Raw genomic sequence first — 16,872 nt, 5'->3', positions numbered from 1 at the left:
TAAGCAGCCGTGATGAGCACTGCTACTTTACCTTGTACCTGGTAGAACGCTGAGATGCCGACGCGGTCGGCGCCGCTGAAAGACACTGGACCCTGCAACAAAACAACGACGCATTAGCTTAAGAGCTAGGCGAGCAACTAGTCTATCAATAAGCCGCAGTAAGTACTGAGTCAGCCATATCGCAAGCGTGAACAACGCAAATCTACACATCAGATGAATTTGCAATTGCGAATAATAACGACCATCGGCTGTAGAATGGAATGACGACAATGAAAATTTGTGCCGGACCGGGACTCGAACTAGGATTTCTCGCTTATCGCGAGCGGTCGCCTTACCATTTTTAATTTGTTTTTATATTTTTTGTTTTTTATTCTGTTTATTTATTATTTTTTTCATTATTTTAGTCTATGTCCCAGAATTTCAGGAGTCGTTAGCGCCTTCCGTTTGGCGCAACATACAAACGTGTCTTCTCGAAATTTTAACCGTGTTTCTATTTGTAGTGCGTTCAGAATATCACGTCAGCAAAAAAGCATCAGCATCACATGGCTTGGACGTTCGAGCTAGAAAGCAGGCCATGAAAAGCGCTCCGTAGAAAATTGGAAAAGAACTGTTGTATCTGGGGTTGCGAACAAGTGCACAGTGTCGATCGTTAAGGTACATCCAACAACTTTGTTCTGATTTCTCGTCGGGGCCAAACAGGTAGCGCACCGTATGACGGCGTATCCAATTCAAAGCGTTAGTTTTTATTGCGGGATAATGAATCACATCCTGGAATAAAAGCGTCAGGAAAGTGATCTGAGCAGGTGTCTGTCCGGTAAGGAAAGCCAAGGTACACTGCGCGAGCCTTCAGACGTCAGACGACGGACCACATGAGAATCGATGAACGTCTGTATCCTCTACACCACAGTGAACACAGAGAGGTGTGTCAGCGAGGTGGATGCGTTGCAAACGAGACTGGTTGACCTGTTTGCCACTGACGGTGATATACCAGGTTGACTGAACGCTGGTTTCAAGTTAACCAGCACTTACAGCTTTCCACACACGACGCCATATGATCTGGAGAAACTTGTATTCGATGGGTTTGGAGATTTGACACATTTGTATTGTGTCGTGTTTAGCCTTTGTCTGGAGTATACGTGGAAGGGGTAGGGAACGCAGGATGTAACTTAATTTATTTATTTTATTTATTTATTGTTCCGTGGGACCAAATTAAGGAGAAGTCTCTATGGTCATGGAACGAGTCAATACATGAAATAATAACACGATATTAGAAACAGATAAAATGTAATATAAAAAAACATATTCAGGTGTCAAGTCGTAAATTTAAATAAAGAAAATCAACAATGTAACACTGGAATTTGCTTAATTTTTTAGCTCTTCCAGGAGCTCCTCGACACAATAGAAGGAGTGAGCCATGAGGAAACTCTACAGTTTAGACTTAAAAGAGTTTGGGCCACTGCTAAGATTTTTGAGTTCTTGTGGTAGCTTATTGAAAATGGATGCAGCAGAATACTGCACTCCTTTCTGCATAAGAGTCAAGGAAGTGCATTCCACATGCAGATTGGATTTCTGCCTAGTATTAACTGAGTGAAAGGTGCTAACTCCTTGGAATAGGCTAATATTGCTAACAACAAACGACATTAAAGAAAATATATACTGTGAGGGCAGTGTCAGAATTCCCATGCTATTGAATAGCGGTCGACAAGAGGTTCTCGGACTTACACCACATATAGCTCGAACAGCCCGTTTTTGAGCCAAAAATACCCTTTCTGAATCAGAAGAATTACCCCAAAAAATAATACCATACGACATAAGCGTATGAAAATATGCGAAGTAGACTACTTTTCGTGTTGAAGTGTCACTTATTTCAGATACTGTTCTAATGGTAAATAAAGCAGCATTTAGTTTCTGAACAAGATCCTGAACATGGGCTTTCCACAACAGCTTACTCTCTATCCGAACGCCTAGGAACTTGAACTGTTCCGTCTCGCTTATAATATGCCCATTCTGTCTGATCAAAATATCGGTTCTTGTTGAATTGTGAGTTAGAAACTGTAAAAACTGAGTCTTACTGTGATTTAGCATCAAATTATTTTCCACAAGCCACGAACTTATTTCATGAACTACGTTATTTGATACTGTTTCAATATTACACACAAGATCCTTCACTATCAAGTTGGTGTCATCAGCAAACAGAAATATTTTTGAATCACCTGTAATACTAGAAGGCATATCATTTATATAAATAAGAAACAACAGTGGCCCCAGCACCGACCCTTGGGGAAAGCCCCACTTAACAGTGCCCCATAGGGACTGAACATCACTACCACTCTCAATATTGCGGAGAATTACCTTCTGCTTTCTGTTCTTAAAGTAAGAGGCGAACCAACTGTAAGCTACTCCCCTTACTCCATAATGGTCCAACTTCTGCAGTAATATTTTGTGGTCAACACAGTCACAAGCCTTCGTTAAATCAAAGAAAACACCTAGCGTTCGCAACCTTTTATTTAATCCATCCAAAACTTCACAGAGAAAAGAGAATATAGCATTTTCAGTCGTTAAATCATTTCTAAAACAAAACTGAACATTTGACAGAAAATTATGTGAATTTAAATGCTCCAGTAACCTTGTATATACAACCCTCTCGATAAGTTTAGCAAACACCGATGGCATAGAAATATGTCTATAATTGTCAACATTATCCCTGTCTCCCTTTTTATAAAGTGGCTTCACTACCGAGTACTTTAATCGGTCAGGAAACCGACCACTCCTACAGGAAAAGTTACAGATTTGGCTAAGTACTGGGCTAGCATACATAGAACAATACTTCAGTATTCTGCTAGATACTCCGTCATATCCATGAGAGTTCTTGGTCTTTAGTGATTTAATTATTAACTCAATCTCCCTCTTGTCAGTATCATGGAGGAGCATTTCAGGAAACAGTCTCGGAACACTTTTTTCTAAGAGCGCTATATGATTCCCTGTTGGGACTAGGTTTCTATTTAGTTCACCTGCTATATTCAGAAAGTGGTTATTAAATACTGTACATATATGCGACTTATCAGTAACACGGACATTCCCACTACGCACTGATTCTATATCCTCGACCTGTCTCTGCAGACCAGCCACGTCCTTTACGGCTGACCATGTGGTTTTAATTTTATCCTGGGACTTAGCTATTCTATCCGCATACCACATACTTTTTGCCTTCCTAATAACATTTTTAAGCACCTTACAATACTATTTGTAATGGGCTGCTGCATTTAGATTTTGACTGTTTCTAACGTTTTGATATAATTGCCACTTTGTTCTACAAGATATTCTTATCCCTCTAGTCAGCCACCCAGGCTTCCTGTTTGTGCTAGTACCCTGTTTTGAACGTTCTAATGGAAAGCAACTTTCAAAGAGCACGAGAAAAGTCTTGAGAAAGCATTATATTTATCGTCTACTGTATCAGCGCTATAAACATCTTGCCACTCTTGTTCCTTGATAAGGTTTACAAAAGTCTCTACAGCAACTGGATCAGCTTTCCTAAACAGCTGATGACTATATTTAACACGTGTTGCAGCATAGAAATCTTTTAGAGTTAAAATTTGTGCATCATGTTCTGAAAGGCCATTCACCTTTTTGCTAACAGAAGCCCTTCTAGTAATGAGGAATGAGCAAAAATGTTGTCTATGGTTGTTCTACTGTTCCCTTGCACTCTCGTTGGAAAGAATACGGTTTGCATAAGATTATATGAATTAAGGAGGTCTACCAGCATCCTCTTCCTTGCACAATCACTAATACAATTAATATTGAAGTCACCACATATAACTAACTTTTTGTATTTCCTATAAAGTGAACCAAGAACCTCCTCTAGCTTTAGCAAAAATGTTGTGAAATCGGTGTCTGGGGATCTATAAATAACAACAGTTAGAAGTTTAGTTCCGTTAACTTTAAGCACACCTGCACAACATTCAAACACCTTTTCAGTGCAGTACTTTGAAACATCAATTGACTCAAATGGGATGCCGTTTTTCACATACATGGCTACTCCCCAACACCGCAAAGAGCTCCTCGAAAAGCAGCCAGCCAACCTGTATCATGGTAAAGGAAGCCTCTGAATTCTCTCCTTATTTAAGAAGTGTTCAGATATACCAATAATTTCAGAGTCAACATCTATAAGCAGTTCACTAACTTTATCTCTAATACCTTGTATATTTTGATGAAATATACTAATTCCCTCATTACTCGGATACCTAAGCTTTGTCAAAAGTGGTTCCTTTGTTAGAGAGACTTCCCTTAAGCAGGAATACCTGTCAGCTGACTTCAATATAAAAAAGATGCAGCTCTAACACCCACTACTGCAGGAATTTTCCCATGAGTGATCCCACCATCCCCACCTATGCTGTCACCTATAAGCTTTGCCAGCCTCCCCTTTCCATACCTGTTGAGGTGCAGGCCATGTCTAGTGAAACCCGTCCTGCTGATAGACTCCACCGACACCACTGAAATGTGACCCATGCTTTCTGTCATCAGCGCACCCCCAAGTCTCATGTTATTACCCCTGACGGCTGTATTATGATGAGGCCGATCGTGACGCTGAAACAGTTCCACGAAATGTACATTCGTGTTGCCAGTCTGAGTGGCTATCTTTTCCAGGTCATCATCTATGTCATACTCCCCATCCCTATCAATACTGTTACCAGCCCCACCCACAATCACTACCTGATCCTCTTTAGTAAAATCCCTACATAACCCCCATATGTTAACGGTCACCTGAGCCAATCCTGCATTAGGCTTCACAATGCTGGTGATTCAAGAAAGAGGGGCCGAAAGTGGCAAAAGGAGGGTGGAATGTCTGACAACATGACTGGGGCTGACATGGAGACTGGCGAGTGTTCATGCTAAAGCAGTCTGGTCAGGCTCGTCGGGCAGCTACGCCAGACTTTCAGTTGGGAGCTAACAAAGAGTGCCGTAACTCTGTCTGGCACATGGAATAAGCCCACTCCACCACGCTCCCGTGGCAGGGCAAGGGAGGAGTATTGAATTTTAAATAACATCCCGGTACAGACAAAGGATCCCATTGCCATCAACATACGACGCGCGAGGGTAATCGGAACCGGGAACACTTGTGCCACATGGGGGATGCGTGAGGCGTGGTAAACATTCACGTATTGCGCACGCTGTACAATGTCGAGGGATCTAAGCCGGTGGTCCACAAGGAGTGCCTTGATCGTTTGGAGGACACATCTACTGTTGTTTGCCGCTGATCGACGGAGATCATTCATAAAATCAATGCTCAAACAGCGGACGCTGGTGGCCACACTTAGAGGAGCGACATATCTCTCAGGTATACCCTCACCAATGAGCAGAACCTTCGATTTGGAAATCTGAGCTGCTCAATGCCTCCCCATATGTCGCCACCCAAATAAGAGCCGCGTGAACAACGTCTTCATTGCGGAGGTAGAGGACTAGATCTTCAGCATCGTCCTCCATGAAGAGGTGGTACATCGAAGGCGTTTCGTGAGGCATATGTTGCCGCGTGCAGGATCTGACAAGGGTCCCTTCAAAGCGTCGTCGCATGAGTGAAGTGATCAGCGCTTTAGCACGATGCACTATCGTCTGATGGACAGGAGAGAATACCATCGAACTGCAGTCGCGAAGCATCGCATAAAAAAAGTCCATGGTGCTCGCTTGCCAAGCTTTGAAGCCTTTGTCATATCCCATCAGTGCCCTGCGTAGAGCTGGTTTAGCGCAGGATAGCCACCAGGATAAGGTGTATGTGTATGCCGGGCGACGACGACGACAGAGACCCCCACCTCCTTATTCTCAACGATCCGTTGGCAATCAGGGACAGTCGGCTGGGAAACGTTTAATGACCTCAGGCCGCGGCTGTGCTACACCTGTTGGCGGGCGAGGACGACGTCGCAGATGTAGGCGTCGTGGTCAGAGAACGCCAGAGGCCATACTTCAGCATGTCGAGTGTTGGCAACAAGGGAACGTGTGAGGTATATACGGTCGAGGAGACTGGACGAATGCGCCGTATAGTATGTGAAACCTACATGGGTTCCATGAACCTTTGTCAAAAATGGTTCAAATGGCTCTGAGCACTATGGAACTCAACATCTGTGGTCATAAGTCCCCTAGGACTTAGAACTAATTAAACCAAACTAACCTAAGGACATCACACACATCCATGCCCGAGGCAGGATTCGAACCTGCGACCGTTGCAGTCGCGGAACCTTTGTCCATCTGTCAACAAACTGAAGTCTGTCGATGATGACAGAGGTGACTGCACACGGGGAATGACGTGGAAGTTGGTCAGCAGGCCATTGTGTGGAGTTAAAAAGCGGCGTTACCTGGTCAGCAAAGAAGGTGTGTTGGTCACGACGTCGACTGAAGCTGGACGGCCCATAAACATTGAGGATGCGGACGCCGAACAGAGTGGGAGCCATGCCTCTAGCATTAGGAAGGTACACTACATCTTCAGCAGGGTGTCAAGAATGGAGGAGGATGGCAACTCCACTACCACTGGGAGATATGTGCTGTGTATCCAGTGCGAGCGTGGATATCGGCGACGATCACTTCTTGTAAGAGGGTAATGTCGACATCAGCAGCATAAATGGTCTCTCGGAACATTGCCGGTTTGTGGGAACCCCGAGTGGTGAACAGATTCATCGTTGTTGTGGGCGTGCTCCCACCGTTCGCACAGATGTTCCGGCAGAGATGTCTGGCTGGCGTGGAACATCCGGCGCAGTCACTGTAGCCGAAATTAGCTGGTGGAATGTAGGTCAGGCACCTCCAAGGGGCAGTGCCTGACGGGAGGGCCACCATCGCGATCTGCTCCACCCTCGACATCAGCCCAGACTGGAACAGGTGGTAATCTACTGTCGCACTCATCGAGGACGTGTTGTGGTGACGCTGCTGTGGCAGGGTCCAGGGACTCTCCCTCCTCCATGGAATCTATACTTGTCTGTTGGGATCGTTCCTCAGATGGTACATCAGGAGTGGCCACTCCTGTCACCAGGGCGCTCGAAGGGAGATCACTGACTTGTATCCGCTCCACTGTCTGTGATGCCACATGAAGAAGTGTGTTGTCGGATGGCGTTTGACTTCTTCCGTTTTCGAGGCGACCACTGCTTTCGGAGGTGATTTTCTGTATCAGAAAGTGAACGTTCAATGTCCGAGGTTGCGCCCATCTGAAGAAAAGCAAAAGTAGGCGCCACACTCACATCAATGTCCATCGCGACGGACGGGATGGTCATCGAGCTCTGGAGAGTTGATGGTGCAGTAGCCGTCGGAGGAGATGGTGCTGGTGAGGCCGTGGCAGCACCGTCATTTCCAATGGAGAGTGCCACGGGGAGAACATGCGCTTCCTCAAGTGACGCATCAGGACTGAGTACGGCTGTGGCGTAGCTGTCTGTTAAAGAAATGACCTTCGCTTAGGGAGCTGCGTCACCGATCAGGACCTGGAGCAAAGGGAGGCGGAGACAGTCTGACCGAACATGGCCCTCTTGTCCGCAACTGGCACACGCCCGCGGCTGGCCATCATACATAACGATGGCTCGCACGCCACCTATCAGCAGATAGGATGGTACACGTTTGGAGGGTTCTATTTTGATTTGCCGGACACTATTCAACAAGTGGTATGTAGTGAACGTCTGCATTTTTCTGCAATGTGTCCCACAACTTTGCCGTAGGGTCGGAAGCTTCGACGACCACGTCTTGTGGCTCTTCGAAGGAGAGCTCAAAGACCCGAGTTGTTCGGCCGTCCGAAGTGGCCGTGCGGTTCTAGGCGCTACAGTCTGGAACCGAGCGACCGCTATGGTCACAGGTTCGAATCCTGCCTCGGGCGTGGACGTGTGTGATGTCCTTACGTTAGTTAGGTTTAATTAGTTCTAAGTCCTAGGCGACTGATGACCTCAGAAGTTAAGTCGCATAGTGCTCAGAGCCATTTGAACCATTTTTTGAACCGAGTTGTTCGAAGGCCGAAACCAGCGGGATCTCCCGTTACCTTTCCAATATGCCCGTCAGAATGCTTGAACTTTAGCTCGTGTGCGTGTTGTCGAACTACCTCAGCACATGCTTGCTCCGTCGTCATCTTAATATAAACAATACTGCCAGTGATAGAAGAGTGACTACCTATCACTTCCTGTGGGTTTAGACGTTGCTCTTCGCAAATGAATTGTTCAGTTTCATAAGCGCGTTGTCGTGCATGTTCGGATTGGAATGCTACTTTAAGTGTCGCTCGGCGGTAACAGTGCGCCATGAAGTGCAGTAGTAACAGACGCTACACAACACGAAATACCGGGACGCGGAAGTAAACAACAGCGGTGCGCTGTCCGGCGCGCGGAACTGGTCCGCACGTGACCACGGCCGTAAGCCGACTGACCATTTGGCTATCCGTGCACGACTCACGGCCAGGCACAAAGTTCCATAAGTCGCCAACCATACGTCTAAGATATAGAACCACACATCCATTATGTGTATTCCCGTCCAGATGAGTCGCATGCCTGGTATCGGCACATAAATATGATATTGCAGTTCCTGTGTTATTCTGATGATCGTCGTCATTCCATTCTACAGCCTATGGGCGTAATTATTCGCAATTGCGAATTCATCTGATGTGTTTCGTAACGGCTGTGGTCGCCGCAGTTCATTGTCATCAGAATAACACAGGCACTGCAATATCGTATGAAAACCTACGGACATCAGAAAATTATTTTGTCGACAGTTACGTTACATTTTCAGCCGCCTATCACCCGTTCATATCACCCGTTCATACACACTGAAAGTCGTCTGCTGTCAGACACATTTGATACCTCGTATTCAATCGCACGTCGGTAGGCAGTTGTCTGTCTCAAGGAATCTGCTAGGGTAGCTTATCGTTCAGTCAAGACACGAGCCGAACAATAGAAAAGTTTGCCAACAGAACCAGTGTGACCGCACGATCAGCGGACAATTGACACGCTTCAGATGGAATTTTGATTCTATAACGGAGTATGCGCTGATCTGAGACTTCCTGGCGGATTAAAGCTGTTCGCCGGGACGAGACTCGAACCACGGGTACCTAAGAGTGCATTAATGGTGTTACTTTGCTGCTCGCTGGCATGACCCAGTGATGATGGAATCAAGCCAAGCCCACTGAGTCTTAAAGACCCATGTAAGTTGCCACGTCGCTGCTCACTAAGTTGATCGCCAGGCGATGATAACAAGCTCATTTGTGTTTCGCGCCGCGATCATTGCCCCATTTCCTGAAACTTGAAAAGTGATTGGATACTTCAGCGTCACTCCAGCAGCGCCGTCTTTGACTGTGCTAACTATGTGAACAGCTGCAGGGTAATTATTCCTGGCCAGCAGCGAGCAGCGAGATTATAGCGTAAATGAAACGAGGTAACAAGGCAACGTGCTGTGTTGAGCCAGCAGAAAGGCGGCAGCATTAGCGTATCCTGAGGTGTAGGTAGAAGCAAAACTGGCGTTCTGCGGATAACAGTGTGGAGTGTCAGATTCCTTAATCGGGTAGGAGGGTTAGAAAATTTAAAAAGGGAAACGGTTAGATTAAAGTTAGATACAGTGTAAATTAGTGAAGTTCGGTGGCAGGAGGAACAGGACTTCTGGTCAGGTGTATACAGGGCTATAAATACAAAATCAAATAGGAGTAATGCAGGAGTAGGTTTAATAATGAATAAAAAATGGGAGCGCGGGTAAGCTACTAAGAACAGCATAGTGAACGCATCATTGTAGCCAAGATAGACACGAAGCCCATGCCTACCATAGTTGTACAAGTATATATGCCAACTAGCTCCGCAGATGACGAAGAGATTGAAGAAATTTATGACGAGATAAAAGAAATTATTCAGATAGTGAAGGGAGAGTAAAATTTAAGAGTCATGGGGAACTGGAATTCGATAGTAGGAACAGGAAGAGAAGGAAAGTAGTAGGCTAATATGGAATGGGGGTAAGGAATGAAAGAGGAAGCCTCCTGGTAGAATTTTGCATTGAGCATAACTTAGTCATTGCTAACACTTGGCTTATGAATCATGAAAGAAGGTTGTGTCCGTGGAAGAGGCCTGAACACACTGGAAGGTTTCAGACAAATTATATAGTGGTAAGACAGAGATTTAGGAACCAGGTTTTAAATTGTAAGACATTTCCAGGGGCAGATGTGGACACTGACCACAATCTATTGGTTACGAACTGTAAATTAAAACTGAAGAAACTGCAAAAAGGTGGGAATTTATGAAGATGGGTCCTGGATAAACTGAAAGAACCAGAGGTCGTAGAGAGTTACAGAGTGAACTTTAGGGAACGATTGACAAGAACGGGGGAAAGAAATACAGTAGAAGAAGGATGGGTAGCATTGAGAGCTTCTATGGTGAAGGCAGCAGAGGATCAACTAGGTAAAAAGACGAGGGCTAGTAGAAAGCCATGGGTAACAGAAGAGATACTGAATTTAATTCATGAAAGGTGAAAATATAAAAATGCAGCAAATAAAGTAGGCAAAAAGAAATATAAACGTCTCAAAAATGAGATCGACAGGAAGTGCAAAATGGCTAAGCAGGGATGGCTAGAGGACAAATGTAAGAATTTAGATGCATATATCACTAGTGGTAAGATAGATACTGCCTACATCAAAATTAAAGAGACCTTTGGAGAAAAGAGAACCACTTGTATGAATATCAAGAGCTCAAATGGAGAACCAGTACTAAGCAAGGAAGGGAAAGCAGAAAGATGGAAGGAGTATATAGAGGGTCCATGCTAGGGCGATGTACTTTAGGGCAACATTATGGAGCTCGAAGATGACATAGATTAAGATGAAATGGGAGATATGATACTGCGTGAAGAGTTTCACAGAGCACTGAAAGTCCTCAGTTGAAATAAGGCCCCGGGAGTAGACAACATTCCATTAGAACTACTGATAGCCTTGGGAGAGCCAGCTCTGACAAACCTCTATCACCTGGTGAGCAAGATGTGTGAGACAGGCGAAATACCCTCAGACTTCAAGAAGAATGTAATAATTCCAATTCCAAAGAGAGCAGGTGTTGACAGGTGTGAAAATTACCGAACTATCACTTTAATAAGTCATGGCTGCAAAATACTAACACAAATTCCTTACAGACGAATGGAAAATCTGGTAGAAGCCGACCTTGGGAAGATTTTATTAATGAGGACCACTACAAGCGATAGTAACACTCAACTAAGCGCTTTCAACTGCAAGTGCTTTTATTTAGTTTGGTCGGAGGAACAGAATAATCCACCAGCAGTCTTCATCGTTACATTTCACAAACTGAGAAGTAGACCTCATGGTTCGAATTTTCACCTTCAAAAGGAAGAAAACTCTAGCCTCACCCTCCAAGGTACTCGCACTGAAGATGTTTATGAATGTTTTGAGGTCTACCTCCAGCCCAGTGGACGTCCTTCTTGGACGGAGATACTGAATACACACTGCTGAGCCTCCTCCTATCAGCACCGAGTTAGGTGGCGAATTGGTTACCACACTGGACTCGCGTTCAGGTGGATGACGGTTCAAACCTCCATGATTTCCCTAAATCGCTGCACGCAAATGTGGGGATGGTTCCTCTGAAAGGGCACTGCCGACTTCCTTCCCCATCCTTTCCTAATACGATGGGACCGATGACCTTGCTGTTTTGTCACCTCACCCAAATCAACCCACCGCCGGCAGCTGTGGTCGAGTGGCTCTAGGCGCTTCAGTCCGGAACCGCGCTGCTGCTACAGTCGCAAGTTCGAATCCTGCCTCAGGCATGGATGCGTGGGGTGTCCTTAGGTTGGTTAGGTTTAAGTAGTTCTAAGTCTAGGGGACTAATGACCTCAGGTGTCAAGTCCCATAGTGATTAGAGCCATTTGAATCAACCAACCGACCAACCAAACTCCGATCAGCGCTACATGCTCCAGACTTCCGGCAGCGTCCATAGTTCCGGCATGGCTGCAGGTCTTAGACAGACATTCGCTATGCTGGAGACTTGCCACCATTACCTAAATGTTAAGACTGGCAAGCGTTCGTCTAGATCGTGGGCAGACACGCATTTCACTAAAGGAATAGCTGCTGCAAAAATCCAGTGGCCTTCCGTCGCCTCTTCCGAAACCACAGCACGAGATGGCCGATCAGCATCATCAGTCATTCCCGACAGAATCGCAGCAAACTACGATATGCATCCCCAAGCTAAGCCGAAATTCCAACCTGGCCTAAGGGCATGGTGTGAGGTCCGATGGAAAAAGAGCTACTGCCATCAAACACAAACTCACACTATCTGTCTTGCGCGGCAGCCAAGGTCCGCACGTCGTCGGTGTAATCAGGCAGCTTCCACACCCAGACAGCAACTGCAGGTCCACAACGACTTGGAGTATGTCACTTTGGCAGGAATATCCCCAACTACGTCTACCGTTCTGGCAGTCCTATAGTAGACTTGGTGGCCATCTCCTTTATGAGCCAATTAGAAGGGAAACGGGATCTTGTATACCTGGCAGACGAAAAGATGACGTTGACCTCTGAGTACGAGTGCTACGTCAAAGACAGGTCTCTGCTCACTAGTTTTTCATACCTCACCCTAGTACTGTGCCGGTTACATTATACTTGTCAGACCCAAGGAACACAGTTGGAGCCGGCCGCGGTGGCCTAGCGGTTCTAGGCGCTTCAGTCCGGAACCGCGCGACTGCTACGGTCGCAGCTTCGAATCCTGCCTCGGGCATGGATGTGTGTGATGTCCTTAGGTTAATTAGCTTTAAGTAGTTCTAAGTTCTATGGGACTGATGACCTTAGATGTTAAGTTCCATAGTGCTCAGAGCCATTTGAACCACAGTTGGAATTAAGGCACGAATCACATCCTCGATCAGTTCCTAACGGATTTCGCGTATTGGTTTTGAGTTAGTGAACTGTTTTATGTAGGGTTATTTATAATTATGTATACTGTAGATTCGAAATCATTTCCTGGTCGACAGGCTTTTGCAATTCGTATCACGATGCTTGTAATACCTTGAAAGAATTCAGCGATTATGATACAGTTCCACAACTAACAGTTACTTACACAGTACGTAAGTCTTCCGCGTCAATGATTAAAAAGCATTTCGGCGGACTTCTATCTCCAAATTTGGAAAGAGAGAAATAACCAACATAAAATATCTCGTCAAAATATGTACTAGAAAGCACAATGTACAAAATTTGACGAGATATCTTTCCTCTAGAATATTAAGGAAACACTTTGCACAAAATGTTTATAAAGGCTCAGGTTCAAAATTAAAGCACTATTCGGGCAGCTCTTTTATAGCAGGGATTGTAACGGAAAACCTTGCGTGTAATAGCTTAAGAATACGTGACGTCGCACGCCATTGAAGCTTGTCTGCTGTTGTAAAAACAATGAGTGGCTCATTGGACACAAGAGATTCCACCTTTTAGGAACTCGTAACTTCCCTGCATATTAATCACTGTGGGATAAATAAAAGGTGGACCCAAATGCAGCAGCATTCTCAGTGGTCTGTTTGGGACGAAAGAGAAAGGTGTCCGAAAACGTTCCCCATAGCGCACATTGTGTTAGTGAAGCAAATAAAAACGCATACCTGTCGATAACTACGCGATATTCATAAACATTTTACCTTGTTACATGGTCTACGGTCTGAGAATCAGACACAATATCATGAAATTACAGATAGTGAGGGCTGTCTATAGCCAGTAATTCACTAAAAATGAAAGAAAAAACTATTAAGAATTTATGTTACGTGCTATTAGCCTTACAAGATCTAGTAAATATTTGTACGATGACTAACCGCCACTGGTGACGTCAGAAAGCTGTATGACTCAATACGGTAGTAGATTATTAGAAAACTGTAATGAACAGTTAGGCTCCAGCTCTCGGCTGATATACGTCTACTGAGCGGCAAGTTGTGGAAAGCTCTGAGATATTTATCGGGCCGTGGAACGTGTATCGGAAAGACAGACTGGTGGCCGCAAGAGGGGGGGAGTTCATTGCAGTTGACAAAAATATTGTCTCTATTGAGATCGAACTTGAGTGTGACAGTGAAGTTATCTTGTAGCGTATAACAGGTGTACGTAAAACCTTGTTGACTGTTGGATGTTTTTACCGGTATCCGACTCCGCTGTGACAGTTGCAGAGTTATTCAAATGAAGTATACGGTTAGTAGCGCGGAAATGCCCAGATCATGCAGTACTAGTAGGAGGCAACTTTAACCTATCGACTATATAGACTGGAATGTCTATGGATTGACTGCGAGGGGTAGAAACAGACAGTCATACGAAATACATCTGAAAACGTTTTCTGATAACTGTCTTGGGCAGCTAGCTCTGCAGCCCACAAGCAATGGAAATATCTTACATCCTGTAGCTACAAACAGGCCGGGCCTTATTGATAGTGTCAGTACAGAAACAGGGATTAGTGACCATGATGTCATTACAGCAACTAGGTTAAGAAAATTAATAAAACAGCCAAGAAGGATAGTAAAGTGTTTCTGCTAGATAAAGCACATAAGCAGTTGTTAGCATCTCACTTAGACATTGAACTGACATCACTTAGTTCCAGTAAGATGGACATAGAGGAATTGTGGGCAAAGTTTAAGCAGGCTGCAAATCGTGGTCTGGAGAGCTATGTGCCTAGTAAGTTGATTAAGGATGGAAAAGACCCACCACGATTTAACAAGGAAATTCGGAAGATGCTGAGGATGCAGAGACTGTTGCACTCTCGGTTGAAAAGAGAACATACAAATGCCGACAATCTAAAAGATCAGTAGAGATTCGCGCGTCTGTGAAAAGATTCATGCTTGCGCGAAACATAAAACAGCTACCACCGTCACGTCTTAGCAAAAGATGTAGCAGAGAACCCGAGAAAATTCAGATCATAAGTAAAATTGCTAAGCGGGTCTAAGGCCCCCATTCAGACCATTGTTGACCAGTACAGTGCGGCAGTTGAAGATAGGAAAACGGAAAGCCAAAGTTTTAAACTTCACGTTCAAGAAACAAACGTACCTTCATAGTATTAGCCACTTATCTATCTTGCATATATCGTGAATCTCTGGCCCAGTACAAGTTCCCAAGAAACTGCAAAAAGCGCAAGTGATTCCAATATATAAAAAGACGGAGCCGCAAAATTACAGACCATTATCCATAACTTCGTGTTTGATGCAGAATCCTTGAACATATTCTCACCTCGAATAAAGCAAACTTTCTTGAGGATGAGAAGCTTAAGACCACGAATCAGCATGGTTGTAGAAAGCCTGTCTCACGCGAAACTAAGCTTGCCCGCCCCCTTCTCACATAATATACTGCGAAGTATGGATGAAGGCCAACAGGCAGATATCCGGGAAACATTTGACGCGGTGCCCACTTGCAGGCTGTTAACGAAGATTCGAGCATATGGAATAAGTTCACACAAATGTGAATGACTAGGAGACCTCTTAAGCAACAGAAGCCAGTATGTTTGTCCTCGATGGCAAATGTTCTGAGGCAACGGCATCGTCAGGAGTGCTCCACGGAAGTGTGATAGGACAGCCGTTACTCTCATGTACATAAACAATTTGTTGGAAGGGAGGGCCGCTACCTGTTGTTGTTTGCTGATGCAGCTCTGGAGTACGGTAACGTGTCGAAGTTGAACGACTGTAGGAAGATACAAGACGGCTCAGATAAAATTTGTAGTAGGTAAAATGTAAGCTAATGCGGATGAGTAGGAAGAACTAACCTGTAACGTTCGAATACAGTATTACTGGTGTCTTGCTTGACACAATCAAGTCGTTTAAATATCTGGGCGTAACGTTGCAAACCGATATCAAATGGAACGAGCATGTGAGAAATATGGAACGGAAGGCGTATGGTCGGCTTAGGTTTATTGGAAGAATTCTAGGAAAGAGTGGTTCACCTGTGAAGGAGACCACATATAGGACACTGGTGCGGCTATTCTCGACCACTACTCGTGTGTTTGGGATCCGTACTAGGTCGGACTGAGGGAATACACCGAAGCAGTTCTGAGGCGGGCTGCTAGATTTATTACCAGCAGGGTCGTCAACACGTAAGTGTGACGGAAAATGCTTCGGGAACTCAAATAGGAATCCCTGGAGGGTAGGCGACGTTATTTTCGAGGAACACTACTAAAAAAAATTTAGAACTGGTATTTGAAGCTGATTGCCGAACGATTCTACTACCGCCGACATACACTACTGGCCATTACAATTGCTACACCACGAATATGACGTGCAACAGATGCGAAATTTAACCGACACGAAGTTGATGCTGTGATGTGCAAATGATTAGCTTCTCAGAGCATTCACACAAGGTTGGTACCGGTGGCGACACCTACAACGTGCTGACATGAGGAAAGTTTCCAACAGATTTCTCATACACAAACAGCAGTCGATCAGCGTTGCCTGGTGAAACGTTGTTGTGATGCCTCGTGTAAGGAGGAGAAATGCGTACCGTCACGTTTACGACATTGATAAAGGTCGGATTGTAGCCTATCGCGATTGCTGTTTATCGTATCGCGACATTGCTGCTCGCGTTGGTGAGATCCAAGGACTGTTAGCAGAATATGGAATCGGTGGGTTCAGGAGGATGATACGGATCACCGTGCTGGATCCCAACGGCCTTGTATCACTAGCAGTCGAGATGACAGGCATCTTATCCGCATGGCTGTAACGGATCGTGCAGCCACGTCTCGATCCCTGAGTCTACACATGGGGACGTTTGCAAGGCAACAACCATCTGCACGAACTGTTCGACGACGTCTGCAGCAGCTCGGAGACCATGGCTGCAGTTACCCTAGACGCTGCATCACAGACAGGGGCGCCTGCGATGGTGTACTCAACGACGGACTATCAGCTCGGAGACCATGGCTGCAGTTACCCTAGACGCTGCATCACAGACAGGAGCGC

At 45.2% G+C, this 16,872-nt stretch overlaps 1 protein-coding gene across 1 annotated transcript in view; it reads right to left on the bottom strand.

Annotated features, from left to right (window-relative positions):
* LOC124803240 (gamma-aminobutyric acid type B receptor subunit 2) overlaps positions 1 to 16,872 on the bottom strand; it is a 431,083-nt gene that overhangs the window by 188,793 nt on the left and 225,418 nt on the right. The window contains exon 9 of the mRNA XM_047264421.1: positions 32 to 92. Within this exon, the coding sequence (XP_047120377.1) occupies positions 32 to 92 (61 nt within the window). The remainder of the gene's footprint in view (positions 1 to 31; positions 93 to 16,872) is intronic.

Source organism: Schistocerca piceifrons, chromosome 6 (genome assembly GCF_021461385.2).
Source record: "Schistocerca piceifrons isolate TAMUIC-IGC-003096 chromosome 6, iqSchPice1.1, whole genome shotgun sequence".
Lineage (NCBI taxonomy): Eukaryota > Metazoa > Arthropoda > Insecta > Orthoptera > Acrididae > Schistocerca > Schistocerca piceifrons.
This window is presented reverse-complemented; position numbering and strand designations above follow the sequence as displayed.